Consider the following 26257-nt stretch of genomic DNA (forward strand, 5'->3'; position numbering starts at 1 on the left):
TACGGGATATACTGCACAGTGTGCTACAAGACAGGCACACACAAGGGCTCCCTTCATTATACACAGGCGCTGTATAATCCATATGGGTCACACACTGACGGCCAGGGCTGGGACAGGATCCTCCAGCGGGGAGGCTGACAGCAACGTCACTGTCTTCCCCCCTCAGGCATTGCATCTGCTCAGGCATGTGTGCAAGTAAAACAACCGGAGGTAAGAGAGATATGGAGGCTGACATGTTTATTTCCTTTAAAGCAATACCAGTTGCCTGGCTGTCCTGCTTTATATTCTGCCTCTAATACTATAAGTCGTATGCTACGTACACACTTGCGATAACGATCGTTTACAAGGAACGATAGTTACCAGACGAACAATATTGGAACGATTGCAATGCAACAATGGGATGCAGCAATCATCATACGCATTTTAACGATTGTTCTTGCAGAAAAGAACGATCAGAGGGAAATGTTGCGTACATATTTATATATAAAAAAGAAGCACTAACATGAGGTTACAATAGAAACAAATATATGATAGTTAACTTGTAAATAAAGTTTATTTGAAATTTGTAATGTAACAATCTTTACAGGACGCACTACACAGGAAGTATGGAAGCTGGCCAAAACCCAACGCAGGCGCATTGGCCTTTGTAACGATAGTTCTCGGCAGATAACTGTACACTCTATAGTTTTGTAACGGTTGTCGTTCAATATGATCTGTCCTGTTGGATTGTCTCATCGTGCTGTTATCGTTTGTTCGTCGTTGTACTTAATGATCATTTGGGAAAGTTCTTTCCCCGATTGTCGGCAGACTGATTGTTAAGCTGCTGTTTCAAACGACCATAGTCGCAAGTGTCTACGTACCAATAGACCCTGAACAAGCATGCAGATCAGATGTCTATGACAAATCTGACAAGATTAGCTGCATGCATGTTTCAGGTGTGTGATTTAGAGCCCACTGACCAGAAAGATCAGCAGGGCTGCCAGGCAACTGGTATTGTTTAAAAGGAAATAAATATGGCAGCTTCCATAGGTTCTGGGGTTCCTTTTTAAAGAGAACCCGAGGTGGCATTGTATTACGTAAGTGGGGCACAGAGGCTGGTTGGTCACACTAACACCAGTCTCTGTTGCCCCATCGTGTGTCTCAAAGACCCCCCTGCTCGCCGCTATACCCCCGCAGTACTGGCGACACGCAGCGTGTCGCCAGCACAATGTTTACTCTAGCGCTGTCTGTCAGCGCCGCTCCGCCGCCTCCTCCGCATCGCCGCTACCCGCCCTCGTCCCTTCCCTCCCGCTGATTGGAGGGAAGGGACGAGGGCGGGTAGCGGCAATGCGGAGGAGGCGTGGGAGCGGCGCTGACAGACAGCGCTAGAGTAAACATTGTGCTGGCGACACGCTGCGTGTTGCCAGCACTGCGGGGAGTATAGCGGCGAGCAGGGGGGTCTTTGAGACACACGATGGGGAAACAGAGGCTGGTGTTAGTGTGCCCAACCAGCCTCTGTGCCCCACTAACGTAATACAAGGCCACCTCGGGTTCTCTTTAAGGCTATTTTACACTGCAAATCACAAATCGTATTTGTGCCAGTGTGGCTTAATTTTTCTGCTATTGTATTTGAGATTTGTCTCTGGATGCTGCTAGGAACGCTCAAAAAAATGTTGCATGCAAGATGCACACACCTGAAACATGCATGCAGCTAATTTTGTCAGATTTGTCATAGACATCTGATCTGCATGCTTGTTCAGGGTCTATTGGTACGTATCACATATCATGTGATCGATTGGCAAAAATTCACAGTCTTAACCTGCTGAGCGGTCTGGACGAGCTCAGCTCGTCCAACACCGCCAGAGGCTGCCGCTCAGGCCCTGCTGGGCCGATTTTAACCAAATAAAAAGCAGCACACGCAGCCGGCACTTTGCCAGCCGCGTGTGCTGCCTGATCGCCGCTGCAGCGCGGCGATCCGCCGCGTGCAGCGGCGAAAGAGGGTCCCCCCAGCCGCCCGAGCCCAGCGTAGCCGGAACAAACAGTTCCGGCCAGCGCTAAGGGCTGGATCGGAGGCGGCTGACGTCAGGACGTCGGCTGACGTCCATGACGTCACTCCGCTCGTCGCCATGGCGACGAGGGAAGCGAAACACGGAGGGCCGCTCATTGCGGCCTTCCGTGTTATCTCTTGCCACCGGAGGCGATCGGAAGATCGCCTCCGGAGCGCCCTCTAGTGGGCTTTCATGCAGCCAACTTTCAGTTGGCTGCATGAAATAGTTTTTTTTTTATTTAAAAAAAACCCTCCCGCAGCCACCCTGGCGATTTAATCAGAACGCCAGGGTGGTTAAACAGCCGACCTGTATACACACATGAACGATCCAAGAAAGAAGAAACTGACAGATAATGTGGAAGGGGAGAGTTATATGGAGGCTGCCATATTTATTTCCTTTTAAGCAATACCAGTTGCCTGGCTATCCCGCTAATCCTCTGCCTCTAATCCTTTTAGCCATAGACTTTGAGAAAACATGTGTTTCTGACATTATTGTTATATCTGACAAGATAAGCTTGTTTCTGGTGTGATTCAGACACTACTGCTGCCAAATAGTCCAGCAGGGCTGCCAGGCAACTGGTATTGTTTTAAAAGGAATCAAATATGGCAACCTTCATATCCAGTTCACTTCATTTGTGTTTTAACCTCCCTGATGATATGATTATTTCTAGATTTTAGGGTCTTTTCAGCACGTTTCAGACAAGCCAGCAGCAGCCCCAGCACTCACTCATCTCCCTGAGCTTCAGCGCGGCAATTTTCCCTCTGTCCTCCAGGTGGCGCTGTAACTTTGTAATGAGCTCACTGACGGTGATCTCATCAGAGTGATTCAGAGCCTCGAAGGACAGAAAGGAGAACGGCTACTGAAGTCTGGATCCCCGGGAGGTGAGTAAAAATGGCCGCTGTGTGCTATACTCTGCATAGAGCTATCCGGCGGCTTACCGTCAGGGAGGTTAATTGAAATGATCGATATCTGTACAAACATGAGCTGTGGTGCGTGCGCTGTACACAACAAGATCATTATACATTGGTTAATTAACTGTACACACTACCTTTGATGAACAATTGTCGGTCGAAAAACTCCAACAGGATGGATCATGACCAACTTCCGATATCGGTAGTTTGTTGGCATCTGTCATGTGACGTTGCTTACCGGGGTTCAGACTGATATTTATCTAATGTGTATACGTGGCTTTTGACTACGAGCACACTTGTCTGTGCGGCATACAACAGTGTTCTGCCATGTGGGTTTCTGCTATTTTGGTTCTGCATTTTTGTATGAGATCTTGTTTTGCGATTTCATTTTTCATGCGTTTTTGATGCGTTTGAAGTATTTTCAATGGAGAAAAATACAGTATCCTATTTATTTTGTAAAAAACACATCCGAAATGCGTGCATCTTTTTTTTTTCTTCAACCATATGAAAGCAGTGTATACAAATTCTTATAAAGTACGCAGAAATAAGCTTAACCTCACCACGGCGTTAAACCTCCCTAGTGACCTGACCAGGCCATTTTTTTACAAATAAGGCCACTGCAGCTTTAAGGGCTTCCTGCAGGGCTGGTACAATTCAGCAGCACACAAGTGATTACCCCCTCCTTTTCTGCCCACCAACAGAGCTCTCCATATATATTTTTTTTTATACTCCCTCCCCCAGCCAGCCAATGACAGCGATCGGCTGCCACAGGCTTCACCCTATGAGAGCAGATCACTCTCCTGTCTCCCAGAGGGGCAGCCGTGTCACACAGCCATAGATCTTTTCGCCATCTAACAGTCTCCAAGCGGCGATAGCCATTGGGAGACTGGCGGCGTGCGTAGCTCCATCATGCCAGTGGGGAATGCATGCATGATTGCCTGCTATCTCAGCCCGCAGCCATTCACGCCAATCGTGGAGTGGTCCTAGGGCTGCCGCTGCGTTCACGCCAATTGGTGTGGAGCGGTCGGCAAGCAGTTAACGTGTACCAGAGACCAGGGGTGTAACTAGGAATCGCCAGGCCCCCCTGCAGAAATTCTGAGCGGGCCCCCCTCCCCCAGGCCCGCTCAGGGCAGTTTTGGGGGCTGGAGGGGTTGCCTCACCTCGGGCTCTGTACTCACCTCCAGCATTGAACGGTGTGTATGCAGGAGGCGGGGCAGCGGCAGATACATACCTTCCTTCCGTTCCACGGATGCTCCTCTCTGTAGCTTCTGACGTGACTTCCTGTATAAACAGGAAGTAGAGTCAGACACTAGAGGGAGAAACATCCGCGCTGGAATGCAAGGAAGGTATGTATCTGCCCGCCGCCTGTATACGCACTATTTAAGCTCTCTCCTCATGCTGCGACCCCTCCAGCTCACAAAAATGGCCCTGAGCGGGCCCAGAGGGGCTGGGCCCCCCCCCTGCGAGAGCAGGGGCTGCGTCCCCTATTGTTATGCCCATGCCAGAGACCACAAATATTAAAGATTTTTACTTACCTTGGGTTTCCTCCAGCCCTATAAGCACCGATGCGTCCCTTGCCGTCCTCCTGAGTGCCTCCGTTAAGCAGCAATCAGCTCCGGTATTTGGCCCAGTGACGTCAGCGGGGGGCCTTCTGCGCATGCACAAACCTTTTTGCGCAAGCGCAGAAGACCCCGGCTGACGTCACTGAGTCAGACTTGTTTCTGTTAGTTCAATAATGCAGAGATGGTGCAGATTGTAAATGAACTCAGAGTTGCTTTATTCATGCTGCTAGTCTTGTAAGAAGCAAAGAGGTTACAACCAGGGCCGGGCCGAGGCATAGGCTGGAGAGGCTCCAGCCTCAGGGCGCAGTGTAGGAAGGGGTGCACAATTCATTCAGCTGTCATTCCTAATTGTGTTTGAAGCAGAAAGAAATAAGAAAAGGAGATACATGGAAGTGACTGCAAGCCAGATAACTAGAGATTAAGGTGTTGGGGGCCCTGTGGCGCCTCTTAGTCTAATAGCAATCAGTGTGTGATGGCTGGGGTGGAGGGATGGAGGGGCGCACGTTGGTGTCTCAGCCTTGGGTGCTGGAGGACCTTGTCCCGACTCTGGTTACAACAGCAATGTGCTTCCTGTGATGACATCTATAAACATTTCCTGTGATATCTGGTCTGCCACTAGGTGGCAGCATAACCCCTTAACATCCCCCTTTTCTAACTATATATATATATATATATATATATATATATATATATATATATATATATATATATATATATATATATATATATATATCTATATATATATATATATATATATATCTATATATATATATATATATATATATCTATATATATATATCTATCATACTTTAAAACAAACTTTTAAGCATTCAAATAGGAAGGTTATTTAGTCCACTGTACATACCAATATGCATGTACAGTATGTAAATGCTCAACGGTAGCTAAACATGACTGTTTACAATTGTTTAAAGGTCAAGTCTTGTCGGTGGCCGGATTCGCCTGCCGCTACGTGTGTAGCGTGGGATCTCAGGTGTGCCCTCAGACTGAGAGGCCAATGTGCAGTCAGTTTCAGGCAAACGTTCCGGCTGAACTTCCACTGTTGCCTCCTCTGTGGCCTCCATTGGCATTTCTGGTCTTGGCGTTTCACTGGGCTCTGTTCCTGTAAGCTTAGTAGGACTAGACTCTGCTGGTCTGAGGTCTACTCGGTTGCGCCTGTACAGTGTACCCTCCACCTCAACCAGATAAGAGCGAGGAGCTGTTTGTTAGAGACAAGTTCCTAATCTCCATAGTCTGGTCCTGTCACCTGGAAGAGGCTTCAATCTTATGTTTTGTCCCACATTTAGTGCAGGAAGGTCCCTGGCTGTTTTATCATAGGTATGTTTTGCCACTTGTCTTTTGTTTTTCTGGGTACCTCTACAGCAACACATGGCTCCAGCAGTGCATCAGTCACTGGGATAGTTTTCAGCCTGCGGGCCATTAGACGTTGTGCAGGGCTAGTGTCCATGCCAGCTGTTGGTGTATTCCTCCAAAGTAAGATCGATTTCCATGGGTCATCCCCTGCACGTTTCGCTCGCCTGCACAGGCTTTTGACAATCTTCACTGCCGATTCTGCTTTGCCATTAGCTTTAGGGTACATTGGAGACGATGTAACATGCTCAAAACCCCATTCCTGAGCGAACCTGGCGAACATAGCACAAGCAAACTCGGTCAGGTTGGCCATATCTGGCAAGTTGATCCTTACATCTTTTTAATGGTTGTGCCTGCTGACAGGTCTGGCAATAGTTCTATTTCCCAAAAGTCTGAATAGTGGTCAACGATCAGCAGAAAATCCTTGCCAGCGTAGTTGAATATTTCCATGCTCAAAATTTGCCATGGCCGTGTAGGGAGGGGATGTGACATCATAGTCTCTTTTTGTTGTTTGTGTGCATATTCGTTGCATACAGTGCACTGCCCTACATAGTCTTTAATCTCCCCATGCATATTCGGCCAAAACAGTGTTTCTCGAGCCTGTCTGAAGCATGCCTTGCCACCAATGTGGCTCCAATGAATGCGTTGTAGCATCTCTACATGTAGTTGCTTTGGGATGATAATATGTTGCCCCTTGAAGAACACTCCATCCTGTAGGCTTATTTTATCCCGGTAGGCCCAATACTCTCTGATAGCAACAGGTGTCTCTGCCCTTGTATCAGGCCATTCATTGAGCACAACTGATTTAAGGATCTTGAGGTTTTCATCTTGCTCGGTGGACTCTCTGATCTGTGACAGACGCTGATGCGTGACAAATGGTCAGCCTGGTTTATGCACTCTATGTCAAGTTCTTCACTGTGCAAGCTGCAGACTGAATGCTGAACATGAGGTGCGTCTGCTGGATGCAAGCGTGGTGTGGCTCTGCTCAGAGTGTCACTCACATACATATATGGGCCTGGTTTGTAGGTTACCGCCAGAGCCTACTTTTGAAGTGAGAGTAGCATGCTTTGAAGTTGTTTTGGAGCGCTAAGCAAAGGTTTGTTGAATATTGCGCCTAGTGGTTTGTGATCGGTTGCAACAGTGATCTTTTCCCGACCGTACAAGTAGCTATGGAAATGGTGTCAAGCAAACACAATGCTTAGGCATTCTTTCTCGATCTGAGCATAATTCTGCTCGGTTGGGGTGAGAGCTCTGGAAGCAAATGCTACCGGTTGTCCATCCTGCAATAGGCAGCAGCCGAGGCCATTCTGACTGGAGTCACTTTAAACTGTAATTGGCTTGCTAATGTCATAGTATCTTAGTACTGGCACTGTGGAGACTAGTCGCTTGATTTCATCAATTGCTTCCTAGTGCTTTGGCAGCCAGTGCCATAGCGTGTCTTTATTCACAAGCCTGCGCAAAGGCTCACAAACCTCAGAGAGACGTGGCATGAATTTTGACAGGTAGGTGACAAATCCGATAAACCTTTGTACTCCCTTGGAATCGGTTGGAGCAGGCATGTCTTTTATTGCCCTTACCTTCTCAGGATCTGGCTTCAACCCCTCTGCTGATAGAATGTGACCATGAAAGCAAACTTAATTTAGTTTAAACTGTAGCTTCTTGATGCTCAGTCTAAGCTTCACTTCTCTGCAGCGGTTCATAAGAGCAATCATGTTAGCATCAAGGTCGCGAGTGGCCTTCTCTAGTGAGTCTCCACAACCCACTATTTTTATATCATCTGCAATTTGCTCCAGTTAGGATATCGTGCTGTGCTTGGCTTTGTGTTGCTTTGACGCACTGGCTTTTGGGAAACGGTAGCATTAATACTGTCATCCACTCTGGCCTGCGTCAGCACTTTCATTCGCAAGTTTGTTTGCTCTTCAGCTCGGCAAATATCAATGGCAGATGCCAGAGTAAGTGTCCTTTCTCTTAACAAGCGACGGTGTGTGTTTTCATCAGCAATACCTAACACCAGCCTGTCTCTCATCAAGTCATCTTTTAACTGTCCATAATCACATGTGGCTGCTTTCTCCCTTAATCTAGTTACAAAACCGTCAATTGTCTCACCTTCTTCCTGCTTGAGGGATCCAAAAACAAAGCACTCAAAGATGACAATTTTTCTTGGCTTAAAATGCCCCTCCAGGGCATCCAAGATAGCAGTAGCGCTCTTTTGCTGTTCCTCATTCAAATTCAGATTAAAGCGATATGTGTCTGCACTCACTTCCCATTGCACGCCTCAAAGTGGCTGCCTGTACCTCTGCCGGTTTCTCATGCAGTCCGGAAGCTAACATAAAGTCCTGAAATTCAGCTTTGAAAGTTTCCCACTTGGTAGCCAGGTCACCAGACATCTTCATCTCAGATGGTGGAGGTATTGTGTTTGCATACATGGTTGCTTGAATACTGAGTTCTATTCTGTATACTGAAGGTTTCTTTTCCAGCTGGATGATTGGATGGTGTGTGTGTTTCAGACTTCTGACACCATGTTTCTGTTAGTTCAATAATGCAGAGAAGGTGCAGATTGTAAATCAACTCGGAGCTGCTTTATTCATGCTGCTAGTCTTGTAAGACGCAAAGAGGTTACAACAACAAAGTACTTCCTGTGATGACCTCTATAAACATTTCCTGTGATAATATCTGGTCTGGCCACTAGGTGGCAGCATAACCCCTTAACAAGACTGGGCTCGACTGAGATGAATACCAGAAAAGATTGAGGCTTAAAGAGAATCTGTATTGTTAAAATCGCACAAAAGTAAACATACCAGTGCGTTAGGGGACATCTCCTATTACCCTCTGTCACAATTTCGCCGCTCCCCGCCGCATTAAAAGTGGTTAAAAACAGTTTTAAAAAGTTTGTTTATAAACAAAGAAAATGGCCACCAAAACAGGAAGTAGGTTGATGTACAGTATGTCCACACATAGAAAATACATTCATACACAAGCAGGCTGTATACATCCTTCCTTTTGAATCTCAAGAGATCATTTGTGTGTTTCTTTCCCCCTGCAGCTATCTTCCACTAAAGTGTCAGGCTGTTTCTTCCTACAGAGTGCAGACAGCTCTGCCTGTATGTAATTCCTCAGTATGTGAAAGCCCAGCCAGCTCAGAGGAGGATTTATCCAGCTTGTAAAAGATAATAGAGCAGAGAGAATCTGCCCTAATCTAAATAATACACAGCAGTGTGCAGAGAGGGGCCTGGAGGGGGGAGATGCATCACAGAACCACAACACTGAAGAACTTGGCAGCCTTCCAGACACAGGCTGACAAGTCTGACAAGAGAGATATAAGTTGATTTATTACAGAGATGGTGATAGTAGAACGTGCTGCAGTAAGTCAGAACACATTAGAATAGCTTTTGGAACTTGTAGGATGATAAAAAACAGGATGCAATCTTTGTTACGGAGTCTCTTTAAAGAGGCACAGGAGAGGAGGACGAGGGACACATCCATGCTTATGGGGCCTGGAGGAAGCCCCGGGTAAGTAAACATCTTTAATAGCTTTCATCTCTGCATTTTAAAAATGTTACATTGCAAATCCCAAATAGCTGCATTTTACAGTGTCGCCCATAGACTGTCATCAGGTAGGGTTGCGCATGTGTTATTCTGAATGTGTGTAAAGTGCAACTCAATTCAGTACTACTGATTAAGGGCTCTGCCTTTGATATGGGAGACCAGGGTTTGAATCAGTACCTATCCAGTAAGTATTCCTTGGGCAAGACTACCTAACACTGCAGGGTGGCCTCTTGAACGCTCCCTTAGTGGCTGCATCTCTTGAGCGCTTTGAATCCGACAGGAGAAAAGCAAATGTTAGGATTATTATTATTATTATTATTATTATTATACATATTATACATGTGTGCTCCTAGCTTAAAGAAAACCTGAACTGAAAATGAAAAGTCAAAATAAGCATACACAAGTCATACTTACCTTCTATGTAGTCTACTCCTCAGTGTCTACTCCTCAGTGTCTTTCTCCTCTCCCGCTTCCTGTTTGTTCACTGTGATCAAGGTAATTCTCCGTCCTCCATTTTGAAAATGGCCATTACCCATAACAGCTTTCTGGTCAGCACACAGTTAAACTGTAACATCGCCCACTTGAGCCATAGGGAAACATGGACATTACCTGGTACATGAGTTTTCCTCTCAGCTATAACTGACAGCAACTGATATTTTATTGACAGCAACTGATATATTTCAGATCTGACAAAATATTGTCAGAACTGGAAGGGATTATTGTCAGAAGAAATTGGTGAGCTTCTGAGAGGAACTGATGGCAAGGTAACTATGTAATGTTCATTTGAAGTTACCTCATGTGTTTATTTTAAATATTTTTACTCAGTACAGGTTCTCTTTAAGAGTTCCTGTATTTCCTATTATTGTGCAGATGTCCTTGCATTCAGGGCCGGTTCAAGTAACAATTGGGCCCTAGGGCAAGATTAGCCTGGGGGCCCCCCAACAGGCACGCCCGACAAAAAAACATCATTAGAGGCCCTTTGTTGCAGCCAAATCTCCCTCCTGGGCTCCTGAGCTGGCTGCTGTCCCTCCCCCAATCAACTCCCAACTTAACAGACTCTGCAGAGTCTCTGGGGAGCAACAGTTGAGATGGGGGAGGGGCACCATGGGGGCTCCTACAGGCTCTGGGGTCCTGGGGCAATTGCCCATTTTTTCCTATGGTAGCTCCGGCCCTGCTTGCATTGTGGAAATGGACACACGCATACACATCAATAGATGTTGTAAAAATTAACTTTACAAAAAAAAACCTGTGGGAAAGAAATAGTAGTGCAGTATTACCTATTGCACTATTTTATGTTGGAAGTAAAAAGAGTATACAAATACTAGGCGATGTTTCCATGATGGATCAGGACGCACCAGATAGGGGACACTGTGGTGTATAGGGATGATGAATGCAAAGGAAATAATTTGCCTTGCATTCAAATTTCTTGTAAATGTTATGCAGCTTGACCCAATAAGGCCTCTTTTCCACGGACTGTTGATAGGCAGTCAGGGCCGGATTTAGGCCATGGTCTAGTGCACCACAGGAGTAAGGGCACCAAAGCAGCAGGCTAAACTGGTGCAGCATATGCAAGCTTGTAAATGCTGCAATGCAGGGAGATCAGGTGAGCGCCTGAACGCAGGACTCTGCAGCTAGCCTCCTGTGCAGCAGCCATCTTGCTCTCTGTGCATGTTTGCATTGTGGCTGGTGGCTATGGACCTGGGCAGCATTGGAGACGGAAAGGAAGAGGAAGCTTCTGTACTGGAGACAAGCAGAGAAATGAGTGAAACTGTTGGCTGCTGGCTACCTATACTGAAAGGGGGGTGGGAAAAGGAGGGATTAAGGGAGTCCTCTGGTTAACTGTACTGGGGGGGAAAGGAGATAAGGGGTCATCTCGTTACCTATACTGAAGGGGGGAGGGAGGGGGCTGGTGACAGTGGCCTTGGGCAGTAAAGAGTACAAACCCTGTAGGCAGTAAAATGCCTCTCAAACTCTCACAACTTCTCACTGCTGCCTGGCAACTGCTCACTGCTGCTTGATAACTGCTCACTGCTGCCTGGTACCTGCTTGCTGAGCACACAGTTCAACAGTCCATGGAAAGGAGGCCTTAAATTATTCTCAATTGTTCTAATATCAAGCTGCATATGATTTACATAAAATTTGAATGCAAGGAGACATTATTTGCAGTGGCGTAGCTAAGGACAAATGGGCCCCATACAAATTTTACATTGGGCCCCACAAGCACTCTGTACATAACAATTGATACGACGCACCAAAACCTGCCAAGGACAACCACAGTGCCAGAGGTGCAAGAAGGGGATGGGGATCGGTTTGCTAATGATCACTATCATTCAAACCATCTATGAAATTGATTATTAGCAGCACAGGACCAATAAAGAGCTAAAACTGCTGTTGAGGGAGGAACCCTATGGGGCCCCTCTGGCTCAAAGGCCCCAGTGTGGCCGCAACCCCTGCAATCCCTATGGCTACGCCACTGATTATTTGCATCTTATTGATCATTCTTAGGGCCGGTTTCCACTACTAAAGTTATGTGAATGGGGCAACCTAGCCGCATCCAGGGCCGGCCCGCCCATGAGGCGGGGTGAAACTTTTGCCTCAGGTGGCACTTCTGGGGGGGGCGGCACCCGCCGGTCCGTGGGTGTGGGGGGCCGCCCGAGCTGGAGGGGATAGCGGGCAGGAAGGGGGTATTGGGCCTAGCGGCAGGGAGGGGGGTCGGACCCCCCCCCCTCCCTCGCCTGGGTCCCCCGTCCTCCGCTCCCCTCCAGCTTTAAAAAGTTACGTCGCTGGCTGCAGCTATAAGAGGCAACGGGCGGGGATCACTCACCTCTTCCTCGTTCCAACGTGTGCTCCACTGACGTCACTTCCTGCGGCGATGCAGCTATGTAGCCGCATTGCACTGCTCCTAGTGGAAACTAGTGGCCTTTAGGCCTCTTTTCCACACGCAGTTGATAGGCAGTGAAATGCCTCACAAACTCTCACAACTGCCTGCTGCTGCCTGGCAACTGCTTACTGCAGCCTGGTAACAGCTAAGGGCCTGTTTCCACTACACACAGATTCTGCTTGCAGAAAACTGACTCCAATGAATGCCTATGGGACTGTTTCCACTGAACGCGATTTTTCTGATGCAGATTTCCCATAGGCATTCATTGGAGTCAGTTTTCTGCATGCAGAACCTGCGTGTAGTGGAAACAGGCCCTAACTGTTGCCTGGTAACTGCTTGCTAAGTACTCAGTTCAACTGCCTGTGGAAAAGAGGCCTTAGGCATGCTGATCCTGCTGATCCTCTACCTCTAATGCTGGGAATACACAATTAATTTTTGCTACAGATTTACTGGCCATCGATTTTCTAATCGTTTTTTTTTTTTATCGATTTACTTTATTTTCTATGCATTTTTTAAGGAAACGCAAGAAAAAAAGTATAAATAAAACCCACCCATGAAGGGATTCATTTTATTAATTTTTAATTAATATTTGCCTTTAGTGTGTTTTTACTATTTTGCCACTAGATCTCACTAGGGTGGCCACTTGCAGAACCCCAAAAAGGAGGACATCACACCCTAAAAAGGACATCTTACCGAGGACAGTGGCGCACAATAGTCCACATGGTGGAGGGCCGGCCGACCACAAAATGCAATCTCGTTGGCGGAAGATTTCCCTACAAAATGTAATCTCGTTGGCAGAAGATTTCCCCACAAAATGCAATCTCATTGGCAGATTTCCCCGCAAATGCAATCTCATTGGCAGAAGATTTCCCCACAAATGCAATCTCGTTGGCAGATTTCCCCGCAAATGCAGTCTCATTGGCAGATTTCCCCGCAAATGCAATCTCATTGGCAGATTTCCCCACAAAATGCAATCTCATTGGCAGAATTCCCCACAAATGCAATCTCATTGGCAGATTTCCCCACAAATGCAATCTCATTGGCAGATTTCCCCACAAATGCAATCTCACTGGCAGATTTCCCCACAAAATGCAATCTCATTGGCAGATTTCCCCGCAAATGCAATCTCACTGGCAGATTTCCCCACAAATGCAATCTCACTGGCAGATTTCCCCACAAATGCAATCTCACTGGCAGATTTCCCCACAAATGCAATCTCACTGGCAGATTTCCCCACAAATGCAATCTCACTGTCAGATTTCCCCACAAATGCAATCTCACTGGCAGATTTCCCCACAAATGCAATCTCACTGTCAGATTTCCCCACAAATGCAATCTCACTGGCAGATTTCCCCGCAAATGCAATCTCACTGGCAGATTTCCCTACAAAATGCAATCTTATTGGCATCAGATTTCCCCACAAATGCAATGTTATTGGCAGAAGATTTCCCCACAAATGCAATGTTATTGGCAGAAGATTTCCCCACAAATGCAATCTTATTGGCAGATTTCTTATTGGCAGGTACCACAGGTCCAAAAACCGGACTGTCCGGCGGAAATCCGGACGGATGGCCACCCTAGATATCACTAATATCACTATCCAGAGTTTGCCGGAGTAGTTCATTTTTTTTTTTTTTTCCTTTCCCTAATCTCCACTGTGTGAAGGCCGCTGGTAACGAGCGGCGGGCGCGCCCCCTCGCCGCGGAAACACTGAACGTGCATACACGTCCAGATAGACCAGAGCTTTACCCATAAAATCAACTCCGCTCCGGAGGGGAACCAATGATTGAAAGAAAAAGAAAAAACAGATCATAGCATAGTCTGTATATCAGAATTATTCCTATCTAGGGTAGGTTCCTTGTGAGGAGAGATAAAGAAGGGTCACCCCTTGTCACCGTGTCCTGGCACACATCTGTGAAATAATTCACCAGAGCCCGGACTCAAGCCTAGTGCACACCAAAAACCGCAGATCCGCAAATGCTAGCGGATTTTGAAACGTTTTTTTCTTATTATTATGAAGCGTTTTGCGGTTTTGTGTAGCGTTTTGTACCTAAAGTGAAGCATTTTTGGTAGCGTTTTTGTGTAGCAGATTACAGATATTGTTACAGTAAAGCTGCTACTGAACAGCTACTGTAACAAAAACGCCTGGAAAACCCCTCTGATCTGGCGTTTTATCAAGCATTTTGCGTTTTTTTCTATACTTAACATTGGAGGCAGAAACGCCTAAGAAACCCAAAAAAATGCTGCAGCCTGGGAGTTTGCATTTCAGCTAAAACCGACCCGCTCTGGTGTGCACCAGCCCATTAAAATACATTACCCAAGCGTTTCCTCAACCGCAAGCGTTCCGAAAAATGCAACCGAACCGCTCTGGTGTGCACTAGGCCTCAGTCAGGTTCTGGCAGCTAGCCCCACCCCTATGTTGAATATGGCAGCGTAGAGACGCTGGGCCCAGTACTAATGCATTGTAGATACCCCTTTTTTTTGCACTTTTGCCTGATGAAGTGGCGGTTAGACAACTGAAATGCTTGCAAGTTGTTGTTAAAAATAAAAATGTGTGTGAGAACCACTGTCAGTAGTCTCATTTTTGAGAGGCAAGTCCACCTTTACCTCTCAATTTTAATGAGGCACTGTAGTGAGGAATAGTAGGATGCAGAAAATGATTTAGGATACCCACTTTTGGGGTAACAATCATTGGGTTTAGCATCCAAAGCACTTCCTATATCTATATAATGCTATAAATTGGTATGTAACCTCGCCCTTCCAGTGGCCTCAGATCTTTAGCTATGTGGAAGTCTTATGCCAACTCCCAAAGCATTCTGGGAGACCGGTTATGTGTTCTGACGGCTTAAGAGCTTTCAGTAAACAAACATTCGGCAGAGATCACCTGGCAAGATTAAAGATGTTGCCACCTGGGGTAAATGTAAGAATGTAAATCAGGTTGAAGGAAGATTTTACATTATATAAAAAGGCAACCAAGCACAAGAAGTGTAAGATCAACCAGTAGTCAGTTGATAAGCTGCGTGTAAACTGGGGAGATCCCTCCTCCCCTAAAAAGCAAAACCCGGGTCTCCTCACCTGCCTATACAGTAGACGCCAGTTGTGGGTGACCCTGATTTATAATTACAACCTTTATTCTGCGCTTCACACCAACCTTTACTATGAACATACTACTTTATATTGGCTGTGTTTGTTTTTCTGCAATGTCACATGACTGTTCTCATCTCTTAGGTGGTGGCTCTGCAGGGGAAGGTGTGCCTGGTGACCGGGGCCAGTTCTGGGATTGGGGCCGGCACTGCTATTCTCTTCTCCCGCCTCGGTGCCCGACTGGCTCTGAATGGAAGAAACCTGGAGAAGCTGCAGGAGACGGCGCAGCGCTGCGAGGAGGCCTCTGGTCAAAAGGTGATGCCTACAAATTGGTTCTCTGTTTATCCAGCCATTTGTGGCCTCTCATCTTCTGTGTGTGGCTCAGTCAGTGGAGGCTGCTCAACGTCTCTGTGTTTGTTTGTGAAAGTGGTGTGAAACTCAGCATTGCCTCTCTGCTCTAAAAGATTATTTACAGCATAAAATCTACTACCACAAACAAATTGTAGCAGAACAGCATTCAAACAGTTAAACACAGCACTTACTTCTTCAGTGGAAAGCTTCTGGTTGCATCCAAATATGTGATAACATTATCTTTTGTTCACATTCCTTTGTCAGATACATTTAGTAGACATTAGCAAACTGACAAAACTGAGCTGTACTGAGCTGAAGCAGAAAAAGCTGAGACGTGATCACTAGATAGATTTTGATATATAAATACAGCAGCTGTGCAATAAAATGCAATAGCAGCTTTCAGAACAAATAAACTGTACTTTGGGAATCTGTCAATTGATCTTGATATGGTGTCTCCTCCCTGCAGCCCCTCTTGGTTCCCGGCGAGCTGACAGATGAGGCGGTCCTCCAGCGCATAGTAGAGGAGACGGTTGGACACTATGGACAGCTGGATGTTCTGGTGAATAGTGGGGGTATCCTAGTAAATGGAACACTGGAGGGAACCACGCTAAAGGACTATGACCACCAGATGAATGTTAATGTTCGGTGAGTAAGAGGTGGGGGGGAGGTAACTGTCACCTGCACTGTGCAGCTAGGATTGGTTTTCCAGAGAACATACAGTGGGTTGCAAAAGTATTCGGCCCCCTTAAAGTTTTCCACATTTTGTCACATTACTGCCACAAACATGCATCAATTTTATTGGAATTCCACGTGCAAGACCAATACAAAGTGGTGTACACGTGAGATGTGGAACGAAAATCATACATGATTCCAAACATGTTTTACAAATCAGTGGGGTGTGCGTAATTATTCGACCCCCTGAGTCAATACTTTGTAGAACCACCTTTTGCTGCAATTACAGCTGCCAGTCTTTTAGGGTATGTCTCTACCAGCTTTGCACATCTAGAGACTGAAATCCTTGCCCATTCTTCTTTGCAAAACAGCTCCAGCTCAGTCAGATTAGATGGACAGCGTTTGTGAACAGCAGTTTTCAGATCTTGCCACAGATTCTCGATTGGATTTAGATCTGGACTTTGACTGGGCCATTCGGCCCGGTTCACATTAGCGGTTGCTATCCGGAATCGCCGTGCCGGAGCCGTGCCGGAGCCGGACCGCATGCGGACCGGACGAAACGGACGCACGGCATAGCAATGAAAGTCTATGCGACCGTTCACATGCGTCCGTTTCGTCCGGACCGGAGCCGGACCGGATCCGGACTCCGGCGTCCGTTCCAACATGCGCTATTTTTTGGTCCGGCTGGTCCGGCTGACGTATCCGGACCGGAGCCGGAATGTTGCATCCGGCCAATGGAAACCAATGAGAACCGGAGAGCGCATAACACACTGGCTATAAAAAACGGATGTTGTACCACACTTCCTATGCAGACTCTATGGTATGGTGGCCATTTTGGATGGGGACCACATGGCACCAGCGTTCACAGAGTGGAGCAGCAGTGACTTCATGCTGGAGCTCTTTGGCAGCAATATGGAGCAGGATCTGTCTGATAGCGAGGGGGTGAGGCCCTACACATCAGAAGACCTCATCCTACAGGTGCAGCAGGTACCAGCCCTGTGGGACAAGGGGGATGCGGACCACAGCAACATCAAAAAATGCAGAGGCCTGTGGAAAAAAATTGCCAAGCTGTATGTGGAGGACTTTGAGAACTTGAGCAAGAGACAGCAAGGCACAGAGGGTATGTTGACTAGAAGTTTTTTGGGGGGGGGGCTTGTGGTTTAAGCTTGTGATGTATTCAACTTTTGCTATGGATTTGTGTCACCCACGTGTTGCCCACCCACCCGTGGCCCACCCACCTGTTCCCCACCCACCTGTACCCCACCTGTGATGTATCACACCCACCTGTACCCCACCTGTGATGTATCCCACCTGTGATGTATCCCACCCACCAGTACCCCACCTGTGATGTATCCCACCCACCTCTACCCCACCTGTGATGTATCCCACCCACCTGTACCCCACCTGTGCTGTATCCCACCCACCTGTGATGTATCCCACCCACCTGTACCCCACCTGTGATGTATCCCACCTGTGATGTATCCCACCTGTGATGTATCCCACCTGTGATGTATCCCACCTGTGATGTATCCCACCCACCTGTGATGTATCCCACCCACCTCTACCCCACCTGTGATGTATCCCACCCACCTGTACCCCACCTGTGCTGTATCCCACCCACCTGTGATGTATCCCACCCACCTGTACCCCACCTGTGATGTATCCCACCTGTGATGTATCCCACCTGTGATGTATCCCACCTGTGATGTATCCCACCTGTGATGTATCCCACCCACCTGTGATGTATCCCACCCACCTGTGATGTATCCCACCCACCTCTACCCCACCTGTGATGTATCACACCCACCTGTACCCCACCTGTGATGTATCCCACCCACCTCTACCCCACCTGTGATGTATCCCACCCACCTGTACCCCACCTGTGATGTATCCCACCTGTGATGTATCCCACCTGTGATGTATCCCACCCACCTGTGATGTATCCCACCCACCTGTGATGTATCCCACCCACCTGTACCCCACCTGTGATGTATCCCACCCACCTGTACCCCACCTGTGATGTATCCCACCCACCTCTACCCCACCTGTGATGTATCCCACCCACCTGTACCCCACCTGTGATGTATCCCACCCACCTCTACCCCACCTGTGATGTATCCCACCCACCTGTACCCCACCTGTGATGTATCCCACCCACCTCTACCCCACCTGTGATGTATCCCACCCACCTGTACCCCACCTGTGATGTATCCCACCCACCTCTACCCCACCTGTGATGTATCCCACCCACCTCTACCCCACCTGTGATGTATCCCACCCACCTCTACCCCACCTGTGATGTATCCCACCTGTGATGTATCCCACCCACCTGTACCCCACCTGTGCTGTATCCCACCCACCTGTGCTGTATCCCACCCACCTGTGATGTATCCCACCCACCTGTGATGTATCCCACCCACCTGCGATGTACCCCACCTGTGCACATAAAACATACACAATGACCAATTATTATACATCAATTTATTGTAAAAAATTAATACATTTAAAATCACTCAAACTTGAAACTCCAAAATAAACACATTTCAACAAAACATATTAAAAACCAAACATTCACCCTCGTCCAGGTGGTGTGGTAAAATAAAGTCTCAGTTGGTCCCTGTTCCGCAGTGACACTACCCTTGGCCTGGTTGCATACCTCCGCAGGGGCATTAGTGGAAGCACATTCGGGGGTTCCGGAGTCTCTCTTTCCTCCTGCCGCACAAAGTTGTGGAGGATGCATGCTGCCTTCACCACGACAACTGCGTTGCCCGGTTTCAGCAGCATGGGCGTGTGGAACACCCTCCACTTTGACACCAGGATCCCAAATGTGCACTCCACCATTCTCCTTGCACGGCTCAACCGAGCATTGAAGTGTAGCTGGCTGGCATCAAGTCCCCTGTCTGGGTACGGACGCATTACATGGTCGGACAGGGCGAAGGCCTCGTCCCCCACAAACACATAGGGGTAGGCCGGTGCCCTTGTCCCAGGCCAGGGTCTATCACGGGGGAGACGCAGTCTGCCTTCCTCCATCAGCCGGCAAAGGGTCGTACGCTGGAAAATTCCAGAGTCATTGGAACTACCGTACGACCCCACATCCACGTACACAAACTTGTAGTCCGCATCTGCCACTGCCATTAGAACAATGCTGAAGTATTTTTTATAGTTGAAATAATGGCTGCCACTCCCCACGGGTTTCTGAATCCGGATGTGTTTCCCATCCAGTGCGCCAACACAATTAGGAAACTTGCACTCGGTCCAGAAGCCCTGGGCGATCTCCTCCCATTTCGTGGTGTCCGGCACAGGCATGTATCTGGCCCTCAGTCGCGTCCAAAGGATCCTCGAAGTCCTCACGACGATGCCTGCCACCGTGCTCTTCCCAATACGAAATGTGACATGTAGCGATGTATATGTTTGTCCAGTTGCGATGTACCTACAAGAGAAATAATCGAAATCAATTTTTCATGTCGTTACAGGAGAAAGGTACAAGACAAGGTGGCGCAATATACGGGATGCATATGTGAAATGGCTACGGAAGAAAAAACTTGCCGAACGAAGTGGCAGTGGCGGGGGAAGGCGACAAAAAGACTACCAATTTGCCAAGCAATTGTCTTTCATCAATGCAAGCCTGGAACCTAGACTGTAAGTACCACTACTGTGGGCAGGAACTGAGAGCTCATTTACCATGACTTCGGCCATGTATTGCTATGGCCTCAATTCTCATGGCTAGCGAACTTTTCTCACAAGCTTTATCAAATGTTGGGTAGAAACGGGTGATAAAGTGATTGCTAGTGTTTGCTAGCTCTGTGAATTGACGCCACATGCTGTTTGGCACACCAATAAATATTTTTTTTATCTACAGGACTGAAGACAATTTGGAGCAAGAGGAACCGACCCAGGAGGCACGGTTCAGCAGTGAGGAGAGCTTGGTGGATGATGACGTCGCCGATGTAACCTATTGCCCCGAGGCGAGGAGTAGGAGGAGGGAGTCCTTAATCACAACTCCGTCCTTTGATGATGACTTGGCAGAAGAGAGCTTGGATGTTGAGGTTGCAGGACCGAGTGTGGAAGAAGCTGAACCTCCACAATCGACCGCTATGGAAGCTCCAGGGGAACAAGAACAAAGTGAGGAGCACCGAGAGACTGCAGCACAACCAGCGCGCAGGGCAACCCCGACACAGGCCAGAGGACGGGAAGATGCTGCCACACCACCAGTGAGGACCACCACACCAGTGAGGCGTCGAGGTACCCTCCCCCCAACAAGGAGAGAGACAGAGTCCGAGATGTCCGGGGCTGTCTCCGGACTTCTCGGGATTCTTCAGAGCCACCAAACTCTCATAACCCGGCAGTTGCAAGATGAGGACAGGGGCCATATCATGGAGCAGTACAAGTCCCACATCACTACACTGCAATGTGAGCTCGACGCTGTACATGGGCACTACAGGGACGAGCTTAAAATGATGCATGAGATGCACAGAGGAGAAATCGACCAACTGCGTGCGCAGCATCATCAGTCGGTGGGCCAGCTGCAGAACATGATGCAGCAAATGCATCAACAAAGCAAGGAACTACTGAAATTGCAGGCACACCCGTGTTTTCACACTGTGATGTCTCTAATACCATATCTTGAAAAGGTGCCTTCACAAAACCTGATGGCGTGCCATTCCAATTTGCTGGAGGTGATTAAACAGCACATGGACACGCCATTATTGCAACCACCAATTTTTAGACCCCCACAACCAACAGCGGTGCCCACCTGGCAATCATCACAGATGTACACCGGCTACAGAGGCAGTCAATATGGGCCACCGCTGTCAGGGTCCAGCTCATCCACGACCAGCACCCAAGAGAGTCCAGATTTCCAGGCAGCAACTCCCACCTTTTCTAGTAGTGGTGCCGATACAATTTGAAAAAAAAAGTCAAATTGTTCCTGGACATGCTCCTCTGAATACCTCCGATCCTCGGAGGAAGGATACCATCACAGGGCTTTTTAACTTTTGGTTTTGCTGGACTTGAACTTTAGGGCCTGGTGTCCCCGAAAGACACTACCTGGGTCACAACCTTGTGCCTGTTGCACTGCACCTGTAGTCCTGCACCTGTGCCTTTGATTCCTCTTGTTCCTTACTTTGTTGATCCTAATCACTTGCACAAGACCCTTGGAGCCATGGGTGAAGGACACCTTCACTGGTCGGTGAGAGGCCTAGCCTTTTCACTGACCTGTGTCCTTCATCCATGGCTCAGAGGGTCCTGTGCCAGTCGTTAGGTTTTAGAAGCACTAATAATTTAGGGCCTGGTGTCCCCGAAAGACACTACCTGGGTCACAACCTTGTGCCTGTTGCACTGCACCTGTAGTCCTGCACCTGTGCCTTTGATTCCTCTTGTTCCTTACTTTGTTGATCCTAATCACTTGCACAAGACCCTTGGAGCCATGGGTGAAGGACACCTTCACTGGTCGGTGAGAGGCCTAGCCTTTTCACTGACCTGTGTCCTTCATCCATGGCTCAGAGGGTCCTGTGCCAGTCGTTAGGTTTTAGAAGCACTAATAATTTAGGGCCTGGTGTCCCCGAAAGACACTACCTGGGTCACAACCTTGTGCCTGTTGCACTGCACCTGTAGTCATGCACCTCTGCCATCGGTTCCTCTTGCTCCTCACTTTGTTCTTGTTCCTAACCACTTGCACAAGACCCTTGGAGCCATGGATGAAGGACACCTTGACTGGTCGGTGAGAGGCCTAGCCTTTTCACTGCCCTGTGTCCTTCATCCATGGCTCAGAGGGTCATGTGCCAGTGGTTAGGTTTTTGAAGCACTTCAATTTTAGGGCCTGGTGTCCCCGAAAGACACTACCTGGGTCACAACCTTGTGCCTGTTGCACTGCACCTGTAGTCATGCACCTCTGCCATCGGTTCCTCTTGCTCCTCACTTTGTTCTTGTTCCTAACCACTTGCACAAGACCCTTGGAGCCATGGATGAAGGACACCTTGACTGGTCGGTGAGAGGCCTAGCCTTTTCACTGCCCTGTGTCCTTCATCCATGGCTCAGAGGGTCATGTGCCAGTGGTTAGGTTTTTAAAGCACTTCAATTTATTAGGGCCTGGTGTCCCCGAAAGACACTACCTGGGTCACAACCTTGTGCCTGTTGCACTGCACCTGTAGTCATGCACCTCTGCCATCGGTTCCCCTTGCTCCTCACTTTGTTCTTGTTCCTAACCACTTGCACAAGACCCTTGGAGCCATGGATGAAGGACACCTTGACTGGTCGGTGAGAGGCCTAGCCTTTTCACTGCCCTGTGTCCTTCATCCATGGCTCAGAGGGTCATGTGCCAGTGGTTAGGTTTTTAAAGCACTTCAATTTATTAGGGCCTGGTGTCCCCGAAAGACACTACCTGGGTCACAACCTTGTGCCTGTTGCACTGCACCTGTAGTCATGCACCTCTGCCATCGGTTCCTCTTGCTCCTCACTTTGTTCTTGTTCCTAATCACTTGCACAAGACCCTTGGAGCCATGGATGAAGGACACCTTGACTGGTCGGTGAGAGGCCTAGCCTTTTCACTGACCTGTGTCCTTCATCCATGGCTCAGAGGGTCCTGTGCCAGTGGTTAGGTTTTTGAAGCACTTTAATATTAGGGACTGGTGTCCCCGAAAGACACTTGGGCAGCTATGCCCTGCAACTCTTCCAGCACAAAGTTGGTGGTTGGTGTTCCTTAAAACAGACCGGGCTATACCATAGATATGTTATTTTTTTGTCTTCCATGTTGGAAGAATGTTTCCATGTTGGAAAGTGGTTGTTTTTGCAATAAAAAAATTTGTTTTTACATACCTCAGTGTGATGAGTAGTTGTTCTTGTGGTGTGACTGCTCTCCTGAACGTGGTATCCTTCTTCCTAAGGTCATCCTTCACCATCTCCAAAAGGGTATCAAACCTGTCAGGAGATGTAAAGGAAGAAGCTGTAAAGTATGTTGTGGGACAAGGTGTTGGGTGGAGGATGGGGGAGGTGTGTTTACAGAGGTTTGGGAGTGTTGTGGAGGGTGGGGGTGTAGTGTATAGCTAGGTATACAGGGGTGTGGGGGTCAGGGTGGTGTGTTTAGCTAGGTATACAGGGATGAGGTGTTGTGGGGGTGAGGGTGGGGTGTTTAGGAATGGTGGGGGTTGGTGTATTTAGGCCTATATACTTACAGGGGAATAGACATCCGAGTGTAGCTGTAGAACTTCTGTGGGTGTCGTCTGAGGTCCCGGTAGAGGGCCTGGAACTCTCCCTTCCTCTGCCTCCTGGCTAGTAGAGGGTGCACCCACCATCTCCTGCGAGGAGCACGCCTTCTCCCCACATAGTAGTAGGTAAACAACAGGAAGGAGAGAATTCCCAGGTAATAAGCGTAAAAAATGACTGGATCCATGGTCCCAACTGCTGTCTCTGTATCCAAGGATGGTCTCCACACGTCCAGCTGTCTCCAACAATGACCCCAGAGCTTCTGCTGACCTCCCAGAACCCCAGGTATTTATACAGGTTGTTATCTCTTTAAGAATCCAGATCCGGACCGCAACCGTGTTCATACCGCACGGAAACCGTATGCAACCGGACCGGATCCGGACCGGATCCGGACAGGAACCGTACGGTTCAGGTCCGATCCGGCTCCGGTGCGGTCCGGACATCCGGTGCGGTTTTTGCAAAACCGCAAGTGTGAACGTACATGGATATGTTTTGTTTTAAACCATTCCATTGTTGCCCTGGCTTTATGTTTAGGGTCATTGTCTTGCTGGAAGGTGAACCTCTGCCCCAGTCTCAAGTGCTTTTGCAGTTTCCAATAGGTTTTCTTCCAAGTTTGCCCTGTATTTGGCTCCATTCATCTTCCCATCAACTCTGACCAGCTTCCCTGTCCCTGCTGAAGAGCTGCACCCCCCGAGCATGATGCTGCCACCACCATATTTGACAGTGGGGATGGTGTGTTCAGAGTGATGTGCAGTGTTAGTTTTCCGCCACACATAGCGTTTTGCATTTTGGCCAAAAAGTTCCATTTTGGACTCATCTGGCCAGAGCACCTTCTTCCACATGGTTGCTGTGTCCCCCACATGGCTTGTGGCAAACTGCAAACGGGACTTCTTATGCTTTTCTGTTAACAATGCCTTTCTTCTTGCCACTCTTCCATAAAGGCCAACTTTGTACAGTGCATGACTAATAGTTGTCCTATGGACAGAGTCTCCCACCTGAGCTGTAGATCTCTGCAGCTCGTCCAGAGTCACCATGGGCCTCTTGACTGCATTTCTGATCAGCGCTCTCCTTGCTCGGCCTGTGAGTTTAGGTGGATGGCCTTGTCTTGGTAGGTTTACAGTTGTGCCATACTCCTTCCATTTCTGAATGATCGCTTTAACAGTGCTCCGTGGGATGTTCAAGGCTTTGGAAATCTTTTTGTAGCCTAAGCCTGCTTTAAATTTCTCAATAACTTGATCCCTGACCTGTCTTGTGTGTTCTTTGGACTTCACTGTGTTGTCGTTCCCAATATTCTCTTAGACAACCTCTGAGGCCCTCACAGAGCAGCTGTATTTGTACTGACATTAGATTACACACAGGCGCACTCTATTTAGTCATTAGCACTCATCAGGCAATGTCTAGAGGCAACTGACTGCACTCAGATCAAAGGGGGCCGAAGAATTATGCACACATCACTTTGCAGTTATTTATTTGTAAAAAAAATTTGGGATCATGTATGATTTTCGTTCCACCTCTCACGTGTACACCACTTTATGTTGGTCTTTCATGTGGAATTCCAATAAAATTGATTCATGTTTGTGGCAGTAAAATGACAAAATGTGGAAAACTTCAAGGGGGCTGGATACTTTTGCAACCCACTGTAGGTGATGTGTGTAAGATTTTTTTATAGTACAACTCTGGGGCCTAATTTAACCATTTCTGCCGCCCGGACGTATGCTCACGTCCAGGCGGCTGCTCTGCTGCGGTGCCACGCTTCGCCGTGGACGTGCCCCCGTGGTGTCCCCCGGTAGCCCTGGGATCAGTGAACGGGAACATGGTTCCCGATCACCGATTTGTGTCCCCAGCACAAAAACCGAAGCGCTCTTACAAGAGGCTTTAGTCTTTCTACACGTAAAAATTACATTAAAAATTAACTGTTTATTTCCCACACCAAAATATTACCCAAATAAAATTTTTAATGGGAAAAAAATGACAAAAAAAAAGACATAAATAGTTACCTAAGGGTCTGAACTTTTTAAATATGCATTTGAAGGGGGTATACTTTAAACATTTTTTAAATTATAAGCTTGTAAATAGGGATGGATGCAAAATGGAAAAAAATGCACCTTTATTTCCAAATAAAATATTGGCGCCATACATTGTGATAGGGACAAAATTTAAATGGTGTCATAACCGAGACAAACGGGCAAATAAAAGACATAGTATTTAATTACTAGCTGGTCGCCCGGCGTTGCCCAGGTATGTGATTGGCTAGTGTTAGCTCTGCCCACTTTTTCTAATCCTAACACACAATTACTCAATGATGACCTAGTTTGTGAGCTTTGCGGTCTTTGGCATCAATAATTGGCATTGAAATGAAATAAATCTAACTGGCTGTGGCTCCACTCCTTTGAAAATCAATAGGTGAATTTTGATTAGCTTTTGTAGGCTCCACCCACTTTTCTGAATATTAATCCCAGTCACCCAGTGACCAACTGTGCAAAGTTTAAGAACCCTGCCATTGACAGACAGTGTAAGAATGGCTGCAGTTTACATTCTGGCAGTGAAATTTGTATTTTTCTCCACCCACTAATGTTTCCCGGGTATGTATTTGGCTGCTGTTGGCTGTGGCCACTTTTTCTAACCCTAACACACAATTGTCAATAGTCAATGCCC

At 47.7% G+C, this 26257-nt stretch overlaps 1 protein-coding gene across 3 annotated transcripts in view; it reads left to right on the top strand.

Moving 5' to 3' along the window:
• LOC137524322 (3-oxoacyl-[acyl-carrier-protein] reductase FabG-like) overlaps positions 1–26257 on the top strand; it is a 60886-nt gene that overhangs the window by 3867 nt on the left and 30762 nt on the right. For 2 of the 3 annotated variants that reach the window (XM_068244053.1, XM_068244054.1), the window contains exons 2-3: positions 15524–15694; positions 16197–16375. In XM_068244053.1, coding sequence (XP_068100154.1) covers positions 15524–15694; positions 16197–16375 — 350 coding nt within the window. Of the gene's footprint in view, positions 1–13026; positions 13078–15523; positions 15695–16196; positions 16376–26257 lie in introns of those variants that run through there. The other variant, XM_068244052.1, reaches the window with a different exon arrangement.

The sequence above is a fragment of the Hyperolius riggenbachi genome, chromosome 7, assembly GCF_040937935.1.
Source record: "Hyperolius riggenbachi isolate aHypRig1 chromosome 7, aHypRig1.pri, whole genome shotgun sequence".
Taxonomy (NCBI): Eukaryota; Metazoa; Chordata; class Amphibia; order Anura; family Hyperoliidae; genus Hyperolius; species Hyperolius riggenbachi.